The 17,755-nt window shown below is 43.7% G+C and overlaps 1 protein-coding gene across 4 annotated transcripts in view; it reads right to left on the bottom strand.

Moving 5' to 3' along the window:
* Positions 1-17,755, bottom strand: part of n4bp3 (NEDD4 binding protein 3) — a 66,317-nt gene continuing 48,562 nt past the window's right edge. Inside the window, exons 2-7 of one of the 4 annotated variants that reach the window (XR_005130970.1) lie at positions 16,071-16,511; positions 11,008-11,580; positions 6,641-6,904; positions 4,749-5,398; positions 1,843-3,538; positions 1-210 (exon numbers count right to left, since the gene is read on the bottom strand). Coding sequence is in view for 1 of the 4 variants with exons in the window: in XM_017718412.2 (XP_017573901.1) it covers positions 4,844-5,398; positions 6,641-6,904; positions 11,008-11,580; positions 16,071-16,478 (1,800 nt within the window). In the remaining 3 variants the exon portion in view is untranslated. The other 3 variants (XR_005130971.1, XR_005130969.1, XM_017718412.2) reach the window with 3 other exon arrangements.

Below are 17,755 nucleotides of genomic sequence, written 5' to 3'. Positions count from 1 at the left end.
AGTGGAAGGATGGACAGAAACACCTGTGGGTGTTTTCAGATCTGAAGCATCTTGATTTTCTCCTCCCTCTCAGAGATCAAAGCTCTCAGTGCTGTTAATCTGATGGGGGCAGTTTTGGTGATTGGGGCCGTTTTCTCGGTATCTTTTAGCAGTTTTTTCAACTTCAGTTTTGGAAACTCCTGTTTTTTTTTTTTTTTGGCCTTCTTTAATCTGGAAAATAAAAAAATTTAATTTGCACGGTACTGTGTCCGATTAAATATGAAGTGTCATGTAAATCGACTGTACATCAAGTGAGCTATAAAGAATCCAGTCATTTTCCAAGCACCATTTTTACATTACTTAATGATTAACAGTAAGGAAACAAATGGAACCGGTCAGAAGACAAATATTTACCTTTATTACGTAAGAAAAAGGATAATCGGTCAGGCAAGTCCATTATCGACTCCAGTAGTTAACATATCATAGCACTATTGGCTTATCTACATCTAGAAACATGGGAACTAGATCTGTTCTTCCTGATGAGCGTATTTCAGCAGTTCTGTATATAAGCGTGACGACACCATGATCGTCCACTTCACATGGTGAAATGATATATACTGTGGCGGTAGTTCTCAGTCTCGGTCTCAGCTGCTAGGTTCAGGCTCCAGTCCTCACGGGTCAAAACACTGCAGACTTCAGCACCCTGTCACGATTCAGCTCATCAGCTAATTAGCAAGGCTTTCACGACCTGAATTCAGAGCGTTAGACGGGGGTAAATTCTGATCTCTACAGCACTTTGGCCTGGAGGGTCCCCAGTTCACATCAGACCTCTGACGCTGTGTTGACGTTCTACAATTGGGACCTTGCTCATATAAGGAACTCTGGGTCTGGGCTGTTTTTACTAATGGGAGAAATGAATAGCATGCCCTGCTGGGCCCAGCTGTAAACGGCGTGTTCCAGACCCGTTTTTCACATTTTCTGTGGTCCTTAAAGAGTCAAAATATTAATGTTGCTAAAATGCAAGCAACACTGCTTTACACTGAACCGACATGACCCTGACAATATAGCCCAAGCAAACCACCAAGCGCTGCCACACTGGCTAGTGAAGTGCCTCTGGCAGTTTTAGGCTACAGCTTGAGGAGCTGTAATTGTGGACTTTCATGAAGAGCGTTAACTTGCTTGTAGTCATACACTCCTACAAAAAAAGTGGCTCTCCAAAGGTTCTTTAGTAAAGTTGATGATTCTATATAAAACCACCAACACTGAAAGAACCATTTGCATGCTGAAAGGGTTCTTTGCATCATGAAATGGTTCTTGCTGAAGTATATGGTTCTAAATAACACCAAAAAGGGTTCTTCTGTTGTGCCGAGCTCGACATCCTAACAACAGAAGAACCCTTTCTGAAACGGTTCAGTACAGAACAGCACATTCGTCATCAATCTGAAGAACCCTTTCATGATACAAAGGGTCCTTTGACTGTTCTTAGTTCTATATAGAACCATTTTCTTTACTAAAGAACCTTTAAAGGACCGTCTGTGTAGTGTAGCACGAGCAGGTGTGGATTTGACTGCTAAACACCGTAATTCAGAGTATCCAGTGATGCTTTGAGGAAAAATGTGTGACTATATATGAACACTTTTGTTTACCGCAGTGTGTGACGAGGGTGACCAGGGGTGTCCATTCTGCTTGGTTGACCTGCAGCCACACCAGCCCTTAGCGGATAAGACTGGACAGCCCTGTCTTAGGCCAAGTCTTCCTAATATAGGCATGACGTCACACAGAGGTCAGAGGTCTAGATGAGCTGCTTGTGTCTCGTCGGTTCTACACCATGTCAGTCAGAATCCATGCGCCCTGTTTATTTACCTTTTTATTCCAAACTGCACATCAGGACTGAATCATCGCACCCATCCCTGCTTCCCTGATCTGACTGATGTGCAGGACTGAGACTGAGATCCACTGCATTAAAGGGGTCTCTCAGGTGAAATCCAGGTTTGGTCGATCCTGTGTGCATTTCTGTGTTTGTGGAAGTAACGTTACTATTTTTAAAAGACATTGTGCCTAAAGGGAACAGATAAATGCAGTAAATTAAGATCAACTCAGGCACATTTATGACATAAAACAATGTTTATTAGTACGTCGCTGCTGTCGGAAGAAAACCTCGTATCTCCCAAATGGCAACTTTACAGGAGGAAGAACAAACACACTTTACTTTTAATGAAAATCAATGGAACCAGAATTTTCTCCAAATAATTCTGAGCCATTTTGGTCCGTTCATCATGAAACTGACACACAACGTGAAGGAAAACAGGCTTTTTTAAAATACGTCAAAAACTGAAAAACGACAAGAATGGAGATTTCCGCCAGCAGCGATGCGTCTCTTCTTAACCATTCATTTGAACAGTTTTCCACTCCGTCCAGATGGGTCATTTTGGGTGTCCTCATTTCACTTTTCGCTTGTCCACACTGGGGCTACAAAGCTAATGATGCTCCCCAACACTAGAAGCCAATAGTCACCCAAATATTTTCTGTGTACAGCTATACAGTGAGGTTTTGGTCATCTTTACAGCTCAGTACATCACACTGACCACATCCACAAGTCTGCACGACCTTAATGCATTCACAGAAAAGATCTGGGGGACTATTGACTTCTAGTGTTTGTTAGCAATGTTAAGCTTGGAGATCCAGCTCTAAACTACAGAGGTGGGACCTGTCTTGGCTGATCAACCACATCTGGGGTGAGTGGAAAACTCACTTGTTTGCACCAAACTATTCCTTTAAATACACAAATAAAGTGTTCCAGTCATTTTGGGTGAAGTACCCCTTTAAGGGACAGCTCAGTAGAAAAGCGCATCCTCCTTTTCCTCCTCCTCCGATGTGAAAAACTGATGATTTCCAGTTTCTTTAAAGTGCAACATGCCTGTCGTGGAACTCAGACTGAAGGACATCCTCACTTCTTAAGTCTCACCCTGACTGCCTCTGCATACGGAGAGTGACTGAATGAATAAATCGGTGTGATGTTATACAGTATCTGTTTTAGATTTACCTCCAACAGCCATGAAACAATCCTTAGAACAGGATACGAATGACAGTAAACAGCCTACAGTGCATGGATGCTGGGCAGATTTCCTTTTCTCCTCCCACTGTAGTGAGTATTACTGCAACTCTGCATCATCAAGATCTAAACAGTTCAATAGAAACATGACTAACCAAACCGGCTCCTTACAGGTCTGTGCCAACGGAACGGAGTCTTAGAAAAACACCAGGACGACATCCCTTTAATGAAAATAACATCCCTTTGCATCCATCCGGAATAATCTCTCAGGTGTCTTACGCATTTTGGTTTACGAGACGAGACAAAACGCAGTACATTATTTTAAATAGAAATGTCTCAAGAAGTGTGACGCTCTGAGCAAACGGCTCAGCTTGAGGGCCGCCTTCGTCTTTCAGCATCAGCTCGCTCATTTGGAGCCTGTTGGTTGGATTACTATAAACCTGGGGTCTCCACTTCTGGTCCTGAAGGGAGCCAGCACAGTTTTGGTGAGTTCCCGGCTGCAGTGCCCTTCATAAACAATGCAAATAATAACAGATCTGAGAAACATTTTCATTCATTTAATGGTAAGATTTAGAAATGAAAGGGCTGGTGACCTGTCCAGTACACCGCAGATTGTACTGGACAGGTCAGCAGATAGACAGACATGTACGCTCACACCTCACACTCTGATGCCTGACCGCATGTCTTTGAACTGTGGGAGGAAACCCACACAGACACTGGGAGAACGTTCAGACTCTGGTCACCCAGCCAGGGAATCAAACCCAGGCCCTTCTAGCTGTGAGCACTACCCACTGCAGCACCGTGCTGCCTCATTAATAACCACAGATTTGAGAAAAATATTCATTTAATGGTAAAATTTAGTTTTTTTTTTACAAATGAAAGTAATATTTGTTTGAATACTTTGAACAAAAGATCAAAATCATGAGAAAAAAAGTTTATAGTATTGTTTTTGTATTGTTATTGTTTATAGTAGTGGATAGTGGCATTCACAGGGCAGACAGACAGACAGACAGACATATTGCTGTTGTCGGAAGAAAACCTCGTATCTCCAATTGGCAAATTTACAGGAGAAGGAAAAAACATACTTTAATTTCAATGCAAGTCAATGGAACCAGACATTTTTCCAAGTCATTCTGGGTCGTTTCTTTTAGTGCATTCAACATGAAATTCACACACAATGTAAAGGAACCAGGCGTTTTCAGATTATGCCACAAAATGAGAAACAACAAAAATGGAGATACCAGGATTTCTTCCCACAGCAGCAACATACATTCACACCTAGGAGCAATTTACCATGGCCAACTGGCCTGACTGCATGTCTTATGACTGTGGGAAGAAACCACAGAATCCAGAGGAAGCTCATGCAGACACGGAGAGAACATGCAAATTCCACACAGACAGGATCCTGGTCGTGGAATTGAACCCAGGCCCTTCTTGCCGGGAGGTAACAGCACTACCCACTTCGCCACCATGCCACCCCGTGAGAACAAAACAGGCAAGAAAAATCGTGAAGCTGAATTTCTGAACTTCATTATCAGCTGAAATGTGACCAAAGGTTGCTGAAATTTGCTTTGTGAACATGCAGCTTAAATCGGAGTGGAGGTGTTCAGGTAACAGGGAAATCACCAAACTGTGCTCTCCACAGCGAAAAGTAATGCAGTTCAATTTAATTTAATGTGTTCTTAACTTCCACATTATACTACATCAACACACTTACTGACAAAACTGTGCTGATGTGGTATTTTATACATGTAGAAAGACACTGGAAGCCAATTAAATGCAGCACTTTTCTTCTGGACTCTATACAGACACTCAGATCTCAGAGGACTCGATCCTTTCGATCCAGGGAAGCCCGGAAGGCGGTCTGTCTTCCTCCTCTGAAGCCGTGCCTCCATCCCCACCCCGACCCGCTCCGGCCCCGTCCCCTCTGAGCAGCCTCAGTTCTTTCTCCAGGCTCTCGTTCCTGCGGTACATCTCCAGGTAGCTGGCCTGCAGCTCCCTCTGGTAGCGAATCACCTTCTCCTTCTCCAGCTGCCAGGTGTTGCGCTCTGCCTCGAAGGCCGAGGCCTGGGCTTCGCTCTGTCGTCGCTCCAGCAGCAGCTCCGCCCTCAGGCGCTCCTCTGTAGCTCCGGATGCCGCTCGGCTCTCCTGGGCCTGGCCATCCTCATACGCGGCACCTTTGCGCCGTTCGGTCTGCAGGGCCAGCTGCAGGAGGTCGATCTGGCTGTCCCTGGCTCTCACCTCGCCTCGAGTCTCCCTCAGCTGAGTCTTCAGCAGGAAAATCTCACTCAGCTTCTGTGTCACCTCTGCCTGGGAGTCCCTCAGCTGCTGCTTCAGCAGGGAAATCTCCCCCGTCTTCTGACACACCTGCAGGACGCACAGCAGGGACAATGTTAGATGAGATGGATTAGCTAGAAGGAATAATTAAGGAATTCGGCTTCACCAACAGTTCATTTTTGTTTTGTTCATTTTCGTGTTAGTCCTGCTAACATTTGTTACATCCATAGACATCTAATGACAGGCTTGCTGTCTAGTAGACAGTGTTGATGAGCCACAACTGACCCCTTCTTTGAGCTCTGCCTTCATAAGTCATTGGACTGGTTTAGAAATTACATATTCAGTCTAAGTTCCAAGTCCACGTTTAGCCCAAAGCAGAGGTCCAATTCAAAACATGTGTCCAGTACCTTGATTTTAAATGGCTAAAAAACGTCTAAAGGTTGGTTTCTAAGACAAGGATAAGGCCTAGTCCGAGATTTCTTTACAGGCATTTTCCTTTTACTTAATCTCCATTCAGAACGCTGTGTAGTCTTGGATAGGCTTAGGAAAACGACGCTAATAGTTTCCTTTAAACAGTGCTTTACTCGCAGATATGAGCGTCAATTCTTAAATAAACAAACAAGAAATATTCACAGTCCACGAATAATATGGCCATGGAGTGGAGTGACCCAGTTTTGATTTCTGTTCATTACCTCATTTCTCTTATTTTGTGTTTGTTTTCTTCATAAAAAGTTTTTTGTGATAGATTTTACACGTTTTTTCTTCTTTAAACCATGACGGTGTTGTGCCTCTTTTTTTTCTCTCCAATTCCACCCACTAGTTAGGACTCCCCCAGCCACACGATGCTATCAATGCTAGGAGGATGAAGGCTAACACAGGTTTCCTCCAAGACCTGTGAAACCAACCACCACTTCTTTTCAAACTGACGCTTACGCAACATCACTGGAAGCCGAATGCGCTCGGAGGAAAGCGCCAACCGCCAGATCTGTTGCGTCAACTAACAGACGCCTGCGCTGACTACCATCGCGCTGAGTGATGGGGGTGAAGGGGGGGCCATCCTGCCCACCCAGAGCAAGCGAGCCCAGTTGTGCTCTCTTGGACGGCTGTAGCATCACCATGGATCGAACTCGCGGTCTCCTGATCTCGGGGCCAACGCTTAGACAGACTCATGTTTTTAATGCTCGAAATGTGCCTCAGAGTGTGAGCTTAGATCTGCAGACGCTGGCCTTCTCAAGATATCTTCCATAAAATACAGAAAACATGGAGAGGCCTGTTTCGGTTATGTTTCTAAACTGTGGAACTCAGATCCACCCACTAGACTCGGGAACACACCTCCCATTGGGTCTCCTCCAGCTGTGGGTGGAGCTCATGGCTGCCTGCCGTGGCTCCGCGGTCCTGCAGGCTCTGGCACTCGAGGCGCAGGGTCTGGAGCTCGTCCTGCAGCCGGCTGCGCTCCTGCTGCGCCTTATACAGCTGCAGCTGCAGGGTGCGCTGAGAGCGCTGAGACTGCTGGGAAACCTGCCGCAGTTTAGTGGCGTACAGCTGCTTCAGCTCCGCCACCTCCTTCTCCCACAGACGCTGCTTCCCCTCAAACACCTGCAGCACACAGACAGATACAGACTGCACATTACAGCGTGATGTGGCAGACATTCATAATATACAACGGAGACCTGAGTGATCAATACCTCTAGCTGTAGCTATACATTAACAGTGGTGGACAGTAACTGAGTAACTGAGTAAATGTAATTAGTTTCTGTACTTTAGTATTTTTGGTGTATCTGTACTGAAGTTTTTCCATTTTGAGCGACTTTTTCCTTTCACTCCACTACATTTCAGAGTCTAATATCCGACTTTTTCCTCCTACATTCTGAGAAATCTGTCGTTCCTTTTGGTTTCTGTGTGTATAAAAACGTAACATGTCAAAACGAAAGAAGCGCAAAGCCAGAGCACCAATCAGGGCCCAGCGGTCACTTTGTTTAGAGCTGGTTTTGACCTGTTGGTCATACCGACCCAGTGCAGCACGCGGTTCAACGTCAGCGCAGCAGCGTAAAACTTTGGGAGAGTCTGTTCAACATAAATGATGAACTAACCTAACTTTGTGTAAATAGAGCACAATATAGAAATATGTCCACATATGCAGTCGAGACTGACGCGGCTTTTTTCTGAATTTCTACAAACACCATTTCATTTTATAGTAAATGAGTTTGGGCTGGTTTATGTTTATGAACAGACGCCTACAGATCAACATAGTAAAGGAGCTCATCTGTGATCCTGAGTTTAAAGCCAGTTTTTATTCAACTTAAACTTGGAACTAAGTTGTAAATAAATCTGAAACTGAAACTTTGCTTGTGTGTAAAAAGTGATTTCAGAGCCACTCGGTTCTCCCTGATGGAAACTGTTTACCTTCAGTGTTTTGTGCTTATGGCTTGTGTACCTCGTCCACCACTGTACATTATTATTAGTATTAATGACAGCTGGCAGGTTGAAGCCCTTAAACTCTGATCTTAATGGATGTGTATGTGGATCCAACTTTCAACTCCTCACTCTCATAACTGCATACCTTCCATATTAGTAAACACTAAATAATAAATCTTGTAAAAATGTCCGGGGGGGGCGTATTAAAGACCCATCAAGTGAAGCTTAAGCTTCTGAAAACAAAGAAAATCAACATTCTCAGAAACAGAGCTACAAATCGCTCAGAAACAATAGTTAATTATGCTTTAAATCAAGAACGTCCCTTAACCAGAACATCTTGTTTACACTAGAAAAAATGTCTGAAAATGTTCATTATTACATTTTAAAATTCAACGTTTAATTGTAGGAATTATATTTTAGCATGTAAGATTTAGTTTCTCATTTTCTATCTTTTTAACCCTTGTGTGGTGTTCAGGTCTGTTCAGGTCTTCAATGTTTACCAAAAGAAAGCATCATGTTATTTATTATTAATTCAACCTCAGATTCCTCGGCCTTTGTTCATTTTATGTGAAGAACATATAAAATAACCCATTTTCAGTGCTTCACTCTGTTCACCCCCCACACATTTATATTACACATGTGGTGTTGGGCTGAACCTGCGGGAAGTAAAAGTGTGGAGATGCTGTCTCCTTCACTCTCTTCTCCTCCTACATGGTCTGCTGTTAGTGTGTCTGTGTGGACAGGCTGCTGACTGGCTACAGCTGCTAAAGGAGAACCCTACACTGGACACTTGTGATAATTTAAACATCTGGTGTTGTTACATAAATTGTTATGGCAGTACTGATTTAATCAATAATGCAGTTGGACCCCCAGACCACTGAGCACCACACACATCAATACCACACAAGGGTTAAAAGTCATGTTAACCCCTTACATGGTCAGGGTCTGTCAGCGGGCCCAAAGTTTTATTACACACTTCTATAGCCTAAGAATAGCTCAGCCAGTTTACACTGAAGTCCCTGTAGTTGCTGAATAATGAAACTTAGTGTGTATTAAGTCTGGGAATTTAAGGGTTAATGTGTTAAATCAACCGACAGTAGAGTAAAAGACTAGAAGTAAAGTGAAATTTCACTGTCTTTTAAACAGACAGAGTTTGGGATCGTGTAGGCGCTGTAATGTAGTAAACGGCTGTAACAAAGAGACTTCTTAGAAATATCTGTGCTCGTAAAAATCTGTGATAAGAAACATGGAGACCCATAAAAGTCTTGTGGTACTCTGTAACAGAACTGTGGCAATAAGAGAGACCCTGACAGGGCTGTGAGAAGCTGCAGTAAACTTAATTTGATTGTAAAAAAGCTTCGGGACAACAGTCCAGAATCAAACAGAGACTTATAAAAAGTCAATTTTTTCAACAATCAACAACTTCCACCGAGTTTAAGTGGATCCTCTGGTGCTGTATTACAGAAACCGACTATCTTTTAGTGTCTTAGCCTCTTATTCACCAGGGCATATTCTGGCTTGTCCATCTCAATTTACGTGACCAAATCATAAGGCAAATTACATTTATGGCATTTGGCTGACGCTCTTATCCAGAGCGACTTACAATTTGATCATTTTTACTCAGGTAGGCCAAGGTGGTGTTAGGAGTCTTGCCCAAGGACTCTTATTGGTATAGTGTAGGGTGGTTGCCCAGGTGGGGGATTGAACCCCAGTCTACAGTATAGAAGGCCAAGGTGTTAACCACTACACTAACCAACCATTATTATTCGGTGATGGTTGGTTAACTAACCCAAATTATTCAGTAACTGCATTAAATAAATGTAAATTTTTATTTGATTTAATTTTTTTGTTAAAATCTCCCCTCAAATGAACAGAACATGTGTTTTATGATCTACTCATGTTGCTTTATGCTTATAATTTACTGTTGAAAGCCAAAAATCTCAGATGCTCTTTGTGTTATTTTCTAAAAGTAATGTTTCCAGAGCAGATCACTGAAGAGACGCCCTCTGTTTATAGTTTATAGCCCACATTTGGGGAAAAACGGCTCGACTTTCAGTAGAAAAACGGTGACATCACCGTCTATTAGACTGGAGAGAAGAGCTACAGCCTCACACGACGCCCAGCTTCTGAACGGAGCTTATGGAATATGAAAGCTATGAAGAACATGACGAGGTGCGTTTAAGATCTGCCAGGTCAACAGAAGACTTTTCAAAAATTCGCTTTACAGAAACAAACCTCACGGTAGATTAGGGATCTTATCTCGTCTCACAGCATCTTATCTCAGGGTAGGAAATCTCAGCTTACTCCGTGGAAGTCTGTTGCCTAGCAACCGACCACACGCGCACAGCTGAAACGTAAACACGCAATCGAGCTAGCTAGCCAGCCAGACAGCTAACGTTACCGCTACTGAGGTAAATAAGGCCAAATAAAACCAAAGCGAGATAAACGGAGAGTTAAGAAAGACTGTGGCGGCGCTTCGTGCTGTTTATCGCTTCTCTCCAGCTTCAGTTTCATTTCCCAAACGCTTTAGCCGAGCGCGCTAACGTTATTCCCCACGTTCAGCTCCGTCTCATCATTATTCACCACCATCTCTGCAAAATCTTACCTATAACGTCCGAGGTTTTAGAAAAAAAGCCAAAGCACCGTTTTCAGTGTAGATAAGTGTCATTCCGCTATGATAGTTAGTGAACTATGCTGCCTATCACGGCATAAAACAACAGAAACAAGGTAAGACTGTCCTCTTTTAGTTGGAGATAAGCTAGCTAGCTGTTTTCAGTGCTGAGATAATGGAGAAGTAAATTGCCAGACTTCTTCTCCTTCTTCTTCTAGTCTAGCTAAAACACACACACACACCCCGCCCCCTAGTGCGCCACAATACACTTGAAATTTGCACTGTGATTTACTGTGTGAAGAAACCAGTGCTACTAACTCTGGAGGATCAGACTGGCAGCAACAACATGGCAGAAAGATTGATTTTGCTCATTATTGTGACCCAATCGCTCACCCAGGCCTAGCCTGTGGGCAACATCAGTGTCAGTGCAGACCGGCTGACAGCATCCTAACTCACTGTAAAAAAGCTGTGATGAGAATTCTTGGGAAGTCGTCCAAAGCTGTGGTGCCCTGTAAAGATCTACGGCGATCAGCTCTATTGATTTCTGAGAGGATGCAACAAGATGTGGTAATAAAACCACGTAACATTAGGACGCCGTTTCCTTCTCCTGTAAAACAGCGTTTAAGAGATACAGGATTCTGCTTAGACAGCGTCAGTAAGTGTGGGATCAGACCTGTGCGATGGCGTCCTCGCTCTCGTCCAGGTTCCTCCGCATCTGCCGCAGCTCGTGCTCTTTCTCCTGCAGCCGCTCCTCCAGCTCCCTCACCACCTCCTCCAACGATCGAGACAGCTCGTAAGGCGGTGGAGCCTCACTGCCACTGCTGTATCCCTGCAGGCGGCCGAGAGTGGCCATGCTGCGTCCTGCTGGCCCGCTGCCACCGCCCGAGCCCAGAGAGGCCCGGTCCAGCGAGCCGATGTGGTCGATGTGACCCATGGAGGCGCTGATGTGGGCCAGGTGCGGCCGGTAGGGCGGGCGGTACGGCGGCAGGCTGCTCATGGAGTTGTGTCCCGAATCAGAGGCCGTTTCTTCGGCCTCCTGGCTGAGGGCACGAGGCGTGGCCAGGACGCCCTTATTGGCGCTGGTGGCCCCACGCGAGGGAGACGAGGAGGAGGAAGATGTGGACAGCGATTTGGATGCAGTTTTGCTGCCGTTTGCCAGCTCCTCTGACTTGGACGGGTAAAGATTCTGCACAGAGCTGAAGTTCTTTGGAGTGACCGGCTTGAAAGCAGATGGCCTGAGACGAGGCTGTCGGAAAAGAACACAAAAAAGTCCATTAGTGACTGGGAAAAGTTGGCTGGCTTGGTACACAGGAGCACTTGAGCATGTGGATAGAGCTGCACTATGTAAGATTGTTTTGTTAAAATGGACAGAAGTAGCATTACTGAGTCAGGAAAAACAACACTGTGAGTCGCCCTATAAAGCCTGAAATAATTGCGTTAAAGTCTGAGGCGATGGGTCGGGAGTTTTTCGGAACATGTCACGTCTTCACGTATTAGTGTCATACGCACAGGCTCAAAAAGGAGGCCCAGCTCGAATACTGGGTTTAGTTAGATGTGTGGGTATTTGGGACAGTATTAGTGAAGTGCTAGCTTGGGAATATTGCCAAAGCCCACTGATTGTATCCCCATGTTCTAATGTCAGTTCTCATCAGCCATCAAACCTTTCAGCTGTTCAAAGCGCCTCTGGTCTAAAAGTGTTTCAATGTGTGTTTTCAGTTTAAACAGTTTAAACACACACATACATCTCCTAAGCCGCTTCTCCTTCTGGGTCGTGGTGGGAGGGTGGGGGCAGGAGCCTATTCCAGCGGTCATCGGTACAGTTTAAACAACATCTTCGAAATCTGTTAGATCATTCAGACAAAACCTGCCCTCAAAGCCAAGACAGACACTTTGATGAACACGAAAAACTGCATTCAGTGTGTGGTTTGTTATCTTATGCACTGCATTGTGAAGTGCAGTGTTTTATCCCTTATATTTACAATTTAAATGTTTTTGTTCTCTTACTAAAATACCCAGCATGCATTACACAAGTACATCATACAGCTATTGGGAATCGCTGTGGTGTCAACTAATCCTGACCGCTGGTCTAGCCACTGAGCTAAAGGCTAATAAATACAACCAAGTTAGCATTATTGCTTAAGTTGTTGAACAAAATTGTATTTAAGAATCGCAGAGAAACAAGGAGCCGAAACTGAAGTATCCAGACAGCCAGGCAGCTACCTTACTAACTTTAGCTGTTAGCTTGTCGTTCTCCTCATCGGACAAGTCGGGTGTTATTTGAGTAATCCATCCTCTCCAATCTAATGATGATTTAAAGACTACAGTCACACAGCTTGCTGTATCAGTCAGTTACCGAAAAACCAGTCAAACAAACAAAAAAACCAAGAAAAAAATGTTGTCTGACGGTTGGGAAAGTCAGGTAGGTGGGATACACATATGAATCAAATCGCTTGAGGAATTTAATGGGGCAGTTGTGGGCTGGAGGTTAGGGAACAGCCCTGTGATCAGAAGGTTGCCAGTTCGATCCCCTCAGCTGACAGTCCATGACTGAAGTGCCCTTGATCAAGACAGCTAACCCCCTATTGCTCCCCAGGCGCCATGGATAGGGCTGCCCACTGCTCCGGGCAAGTGTGCTCACTGCCCCCTAGTGTGTGTGTTCACTAGTGTGCATGTATGTGGGTGTTTCACTGCACGGATGGGTTAAATGCAGAGGTCTAATTCCACAGAGACAAATGGTTCAGTGTTCTAATAAAGATGAAGTTTACTTCTTATTCAAATTTCCACACCACTTTAAATTCTGCCGCAGTTACATGCAAGTAGCTGTACAGACGTCATTTAAGGTGGAACGGAAATTTAGAACAAAACGCTGACAAATAAGCAACTTTATAAAATTCAGATGTGAAACAACATTTAGCAACGGTTTTTATCCGGTATTACAAAACAACTCTGACTAAAGTTTATCTGTATATTGTTTTGTCTAAATAAAAATATTTACATATAAAAATATTATTTCAAATATTTCAGATTTACTGTGGTGGTTAGAAATGTTTCATACTAAAAAGTAAAGGGAAATCCTAGAACAGGGGTCGGCAACATGTGGCTCCGGAGCTGCGTGCGGCTCTTTTACTGCCCTGTTGCGGCGCCACAGCAGAATTAGATCTTTAGGTAAAACTAAAATAATCCTCCTTTACAGTAAAATAAAGCTCTGCTGATCGTTCAACACAGTTTAACAGCAAATGGTCTTAAACACTGGAGTTAATGTAGAACTGCTAATTCACCCTTTAACCCTGAAGGCTGGCACACAGACTGCTGGTCACCATAGCAACACAGGCAACCGTCTCGTCTAGCTAGTAGCTAACAAAACGGCGAACAGAAAGATTTAAGACTAACACGGATCATTTAGAGACGTTATTTCCATTTATAATCCCTGCAGATGGTTTACTGATACGTTTAATCTGCAACCAGAAACTGTAAAATGCTGCACCATTTAAGGTGGAACTGGAAAACACCAAAGCTGAACAAGAAGCTGGCGAATGAGAAGTGACTTCAGCCTCGTAAAAACACGACTGTTGACCGACATTTTACAGGAAACTGTTCTGCTTTTGTGCAAGTTTCCTGCTAGAGATGTGAGAAAAGCAGCTCTAGCTGAGCTGAAGCTTAAAGCAGAGCAAAGCAAGGCTGCGTGTTTGTTTATATTGTTAGTGTATACCAGGACATTAGCTAACACATATCACAAAATATTTTCAGTCAAGACGACAAAACGTTACTTCAGTAAAACCAGCGAAAAAAGTGGCTCCCAAAGTGGATCAATTTTGGTTGAAGGACAAAATGACGCTTTTTAACATTTGATGTTCCGACCCCTGGCCACTGTTAAACCTACACCGCAAAATATCTTTACTTGAGCATCCAAAACGATTTTACTTGAGAAAAAAACACACCTGTATGATGGTATAACCAGACCGATCATGAGGTTTAATTATACCGTAAAAAATAAAGGCAAAGTGTCCCTAAAGTTTGGATAAGCCGTACACATTTATTCAGACAGAAGTCCCATCTGACGTCTCACTCACAGTTGGGCCTGCGAGTGGATTAAATCAGGAACACCCAGCGACACTTAAGCCCTGAAACCAAGCCAAACGGCACTAATGAATTTAACCCGGACCACTTCCTTCGTCTCTATAATTCTCTTTCTGTTGCGTCCTGCCTGCTCAATAAATCTGCTATAGGCGGGCCGTATTTGATTAGGGCACTGAATTTATTCCACCGGCTGCCGTAGAGTCTGTCTATATGTCCGTAGGGGCCTGTGGAGTTTATGTGATTTACTCCAGAGGGAGACGGGCTGGTGCCGCTCACCAAGGGGTAAATGAAGCTCTCCTCAGAACAAAAATGCTGCTTTTATGCAGGCAGGCTGAACATACTGTCACCGCCACTGCATTTCATTTAAAGACCCTGAAAACTACTGTGGGGTAAGCATTAATCTCTGCCTGTCATCTGCTTGCTTAAAGGAGCATTTACTCACTGACAGCTCGTCTGAGGAAACCGGGGATGTACGTGTCCTGAAAGGCAACTTCAGTGTGCAGGAAATAACACTACATACAGTCATTACACGACATTAAATTCTTAAAAAGTCACTCAAGTTTCAAAAGGGATAAAGGAAAAAGTGCCTGAACACAGAACAATTCCAGCCTTAAAGCTCGTGTCTGTTCATTGTCATGATTTTCTCCTTTTACCTTTAGGCCGATTTGAGCTGGATGGGACTAAATTTGGTGCAGGCGAAGTCAAATCTGCCAAAGTACCAATCACAGTTATTAATATGTATGTCAGCAGATAAACTGGCTGCTCTCCTGCTGCTCTCAAAACTCCCACCAAGTAGGTTATTTAAGCTTTATACATTTGTTAACAGTGCTTGTTATACTGGTTTATTACACTGTTGTTAGATGCTGCCTCATACTTGCATTGCACCTGTTGCAGGATCCAACTATAAGCAATTGACTTCACTTACAAGATCGTGTTCCACCTTAACTGGTGGAATAAAATTGTGTTAACGACCCCCAAAACATCAAGACTCACAGTGTTTCCCTGCAATTCTGTGTTACAGGTAGGACGGAATGATTTGAGGAAAATATCTAATTGTGAGAATTTTCTATCAATTTAAGTTCAGACCTGTTTTTGCCAAGAAAACCAGAACATCGGCCGTTTCTGTTTGTGGCTTGACCCCTGAATCTAGTACGCCGGACTGCTAGTAAGTTGTGGTTGTGATGTCACAACACATGGAGATTTGGTTGGCTCTGATTGGTCTAACTTATCTAGAGGCAGTTCACAAGCTCTGTGTAATAAAGTTAAATTTTCCCTCGTAAAATGTAAGACAATGTTTTTGGTAATGCAGGCTGTAAGTTTTCGATATAAAAACGATTATTCTTTTGGCCGTAGATAAAAAGTTGCAAAATGAGGCACAAGAGAAATTTCTCCACAAATGTGTCCACAAATATGACCATAACAGGAGCTTGTGTGACTTCAGTTTCAGAAGCACGGTCCAGCAGTTAGCTAACCTAGCTAACTCGCTGTAGGTTACCGATATAATATTAGTGCTATGCGTTCAAATATCGGAAATGATATGTGCGAAATCTACCTGTCCTAAGATGAAAGAGGCTTTTTCAGCACTGCAGGGTGAGCAGATCTCGAGGAGCCGAACTGGACACTACATAACCACTGATTCATTCGTCCAGTCTTTCATACCTTGTCAAACTTTCCACCAATGGGGAGCGAGTTTTTGCCCATGTCCACCTCTCTGCCGTCTTTGTGGTAGACCTTGGCGTAGATGTTCTCCTCCTCGCTGGAATGCTCCCTCTTGATGGAGGAGGTCCCGGAGATGATGTGCTTGCCTCCTTTCGACTCTTTCTTGGTGATGTTGAGGTAATTGAGCAGCTCTCTCTGGTTGAAGCCCTTCTTCAGCAGCCCGTTGCTCTGTCGCTCTGGCACCTGAGGAACCGCCCTGCTGCTTTTGGTGGGAGAGTCCGGATTCTCGATCAAACTGCCCACACTTCCCATGATGCAGTCAGCAGACTTCAGAGAGGATGCCGGGAAAAGGGAGCCGATGCTCTTGTTGGGGTCTCGGGTCAAAGGCAGGGCCTGGACTGTTGCCATTGGTTACAGGATTGGGTGGCTCCGCTGGGAGGTCTAAAATTGACAAGTGAGAGAGATCATCAGGACTTTCTCCAAAACCATCATCCAGAGCATGTTGGCAAAGGTTGGTTGCCCCCATAACAGCAGCAGCCTCTGTTTCAGTGTCTCAAATTCAGTGACCAAAACTCTGCATCGATATGTCAATATCTGATATTTTTAATATCCGTTAATGTAGAAATTGAGACTAAATCCACCTCAATTTGCATTACAGATAAATATATAAAGCGTCTGTTGATGGTTAAACATGCAGGAAAAAAAATACATTTTATTTATGATGGTTCCAAATTAAAAATTTCACTTCTTAAAGGAAGTTCATAAGCTTTTCAGTTATTAAAATGAATATTTTCTTTGAAAGTAAACAATGCATGGGCTCATTAGGAACACAAATGGGCTTAAAAGGTACAAGGCACTCGGTTAAGCCCAGACCATTCTTTGTTCTTTATTCCATTATTTATTTTTAAATAGATCATATAAAAAGTTCACAATCTTTCACTTCATTATATCACCAAAACAATTAAAAAATACATATGAAAAACATGTTAACTTAGATTTTCAGTGCAGGGCAAGCCAGTCCTCCTAATTCCTAAATCACAACCGTCCGAACTTAAAAGTGACTTCAGAAAAAAAGCCCAGTTAATTGAGTGTGGGAACACAGATAGGATAAGCCCTGATGGCCAGTTCTGATCAGTGACAGAGGTTTAACACAACACAACAGATGGTAAGTATGAGATACCCTGAAGACACGGAGAAACATTCAACACACTGTTTCATACGTTTAAAATTTTTAATTACACCATCACCTCTTATGGTTATCAATTTAAAGCTGCACTGTGTAAGATTTGGGGATCTGGAGACCTCTCTGGTGGACATGTGTAATTGCACACCATGCCATAGTAGTATAGTGTACTGGGTGACAGCTCTGCCTGTTAGGCTGTAGACTGGGGTTTAAGCACCCTACACTATACCAATAGGAGACCTTGGGCAAGACTCCTAACATTACCTCCACCTACCTGTGTAAAATGATCAAAACTGTAAGTCGCTCTGAATAAGAGCGTCTGCCAAATGCCGTAAATGTCTAGAACATTTTGTGGCGTAGGTTGTTCCTCGGACCCCTTCGCCGAGCGGATGAATCTGGAGTTTGTGAGTGCATTGAAAGACAATTCAAAGATAACTCAGTCAAAACTTGGTGAGAGACATGAGTTCTCCATTACTGTCATCATGTCTTCATCACGATGATG

The sequence above is a fragment of the Pygocentrus nattereri genome, chromosome 11, assembly GCF_015220715.1.
Source record: "Pygocentrus nattereri isolate fPygNat1 chromosome 11, fPygNat1.pri, whole genome shotgun sequence".
NCBI lineage: Eukaryota > Metazoa > Chordata > Actinopteri > Characiformes > Serrasalmidae > Pygocentrus > Pygocentrus nattereri.
This window is presented reverse-complemented; position numbering and strand designations above follow the sequence as displayed.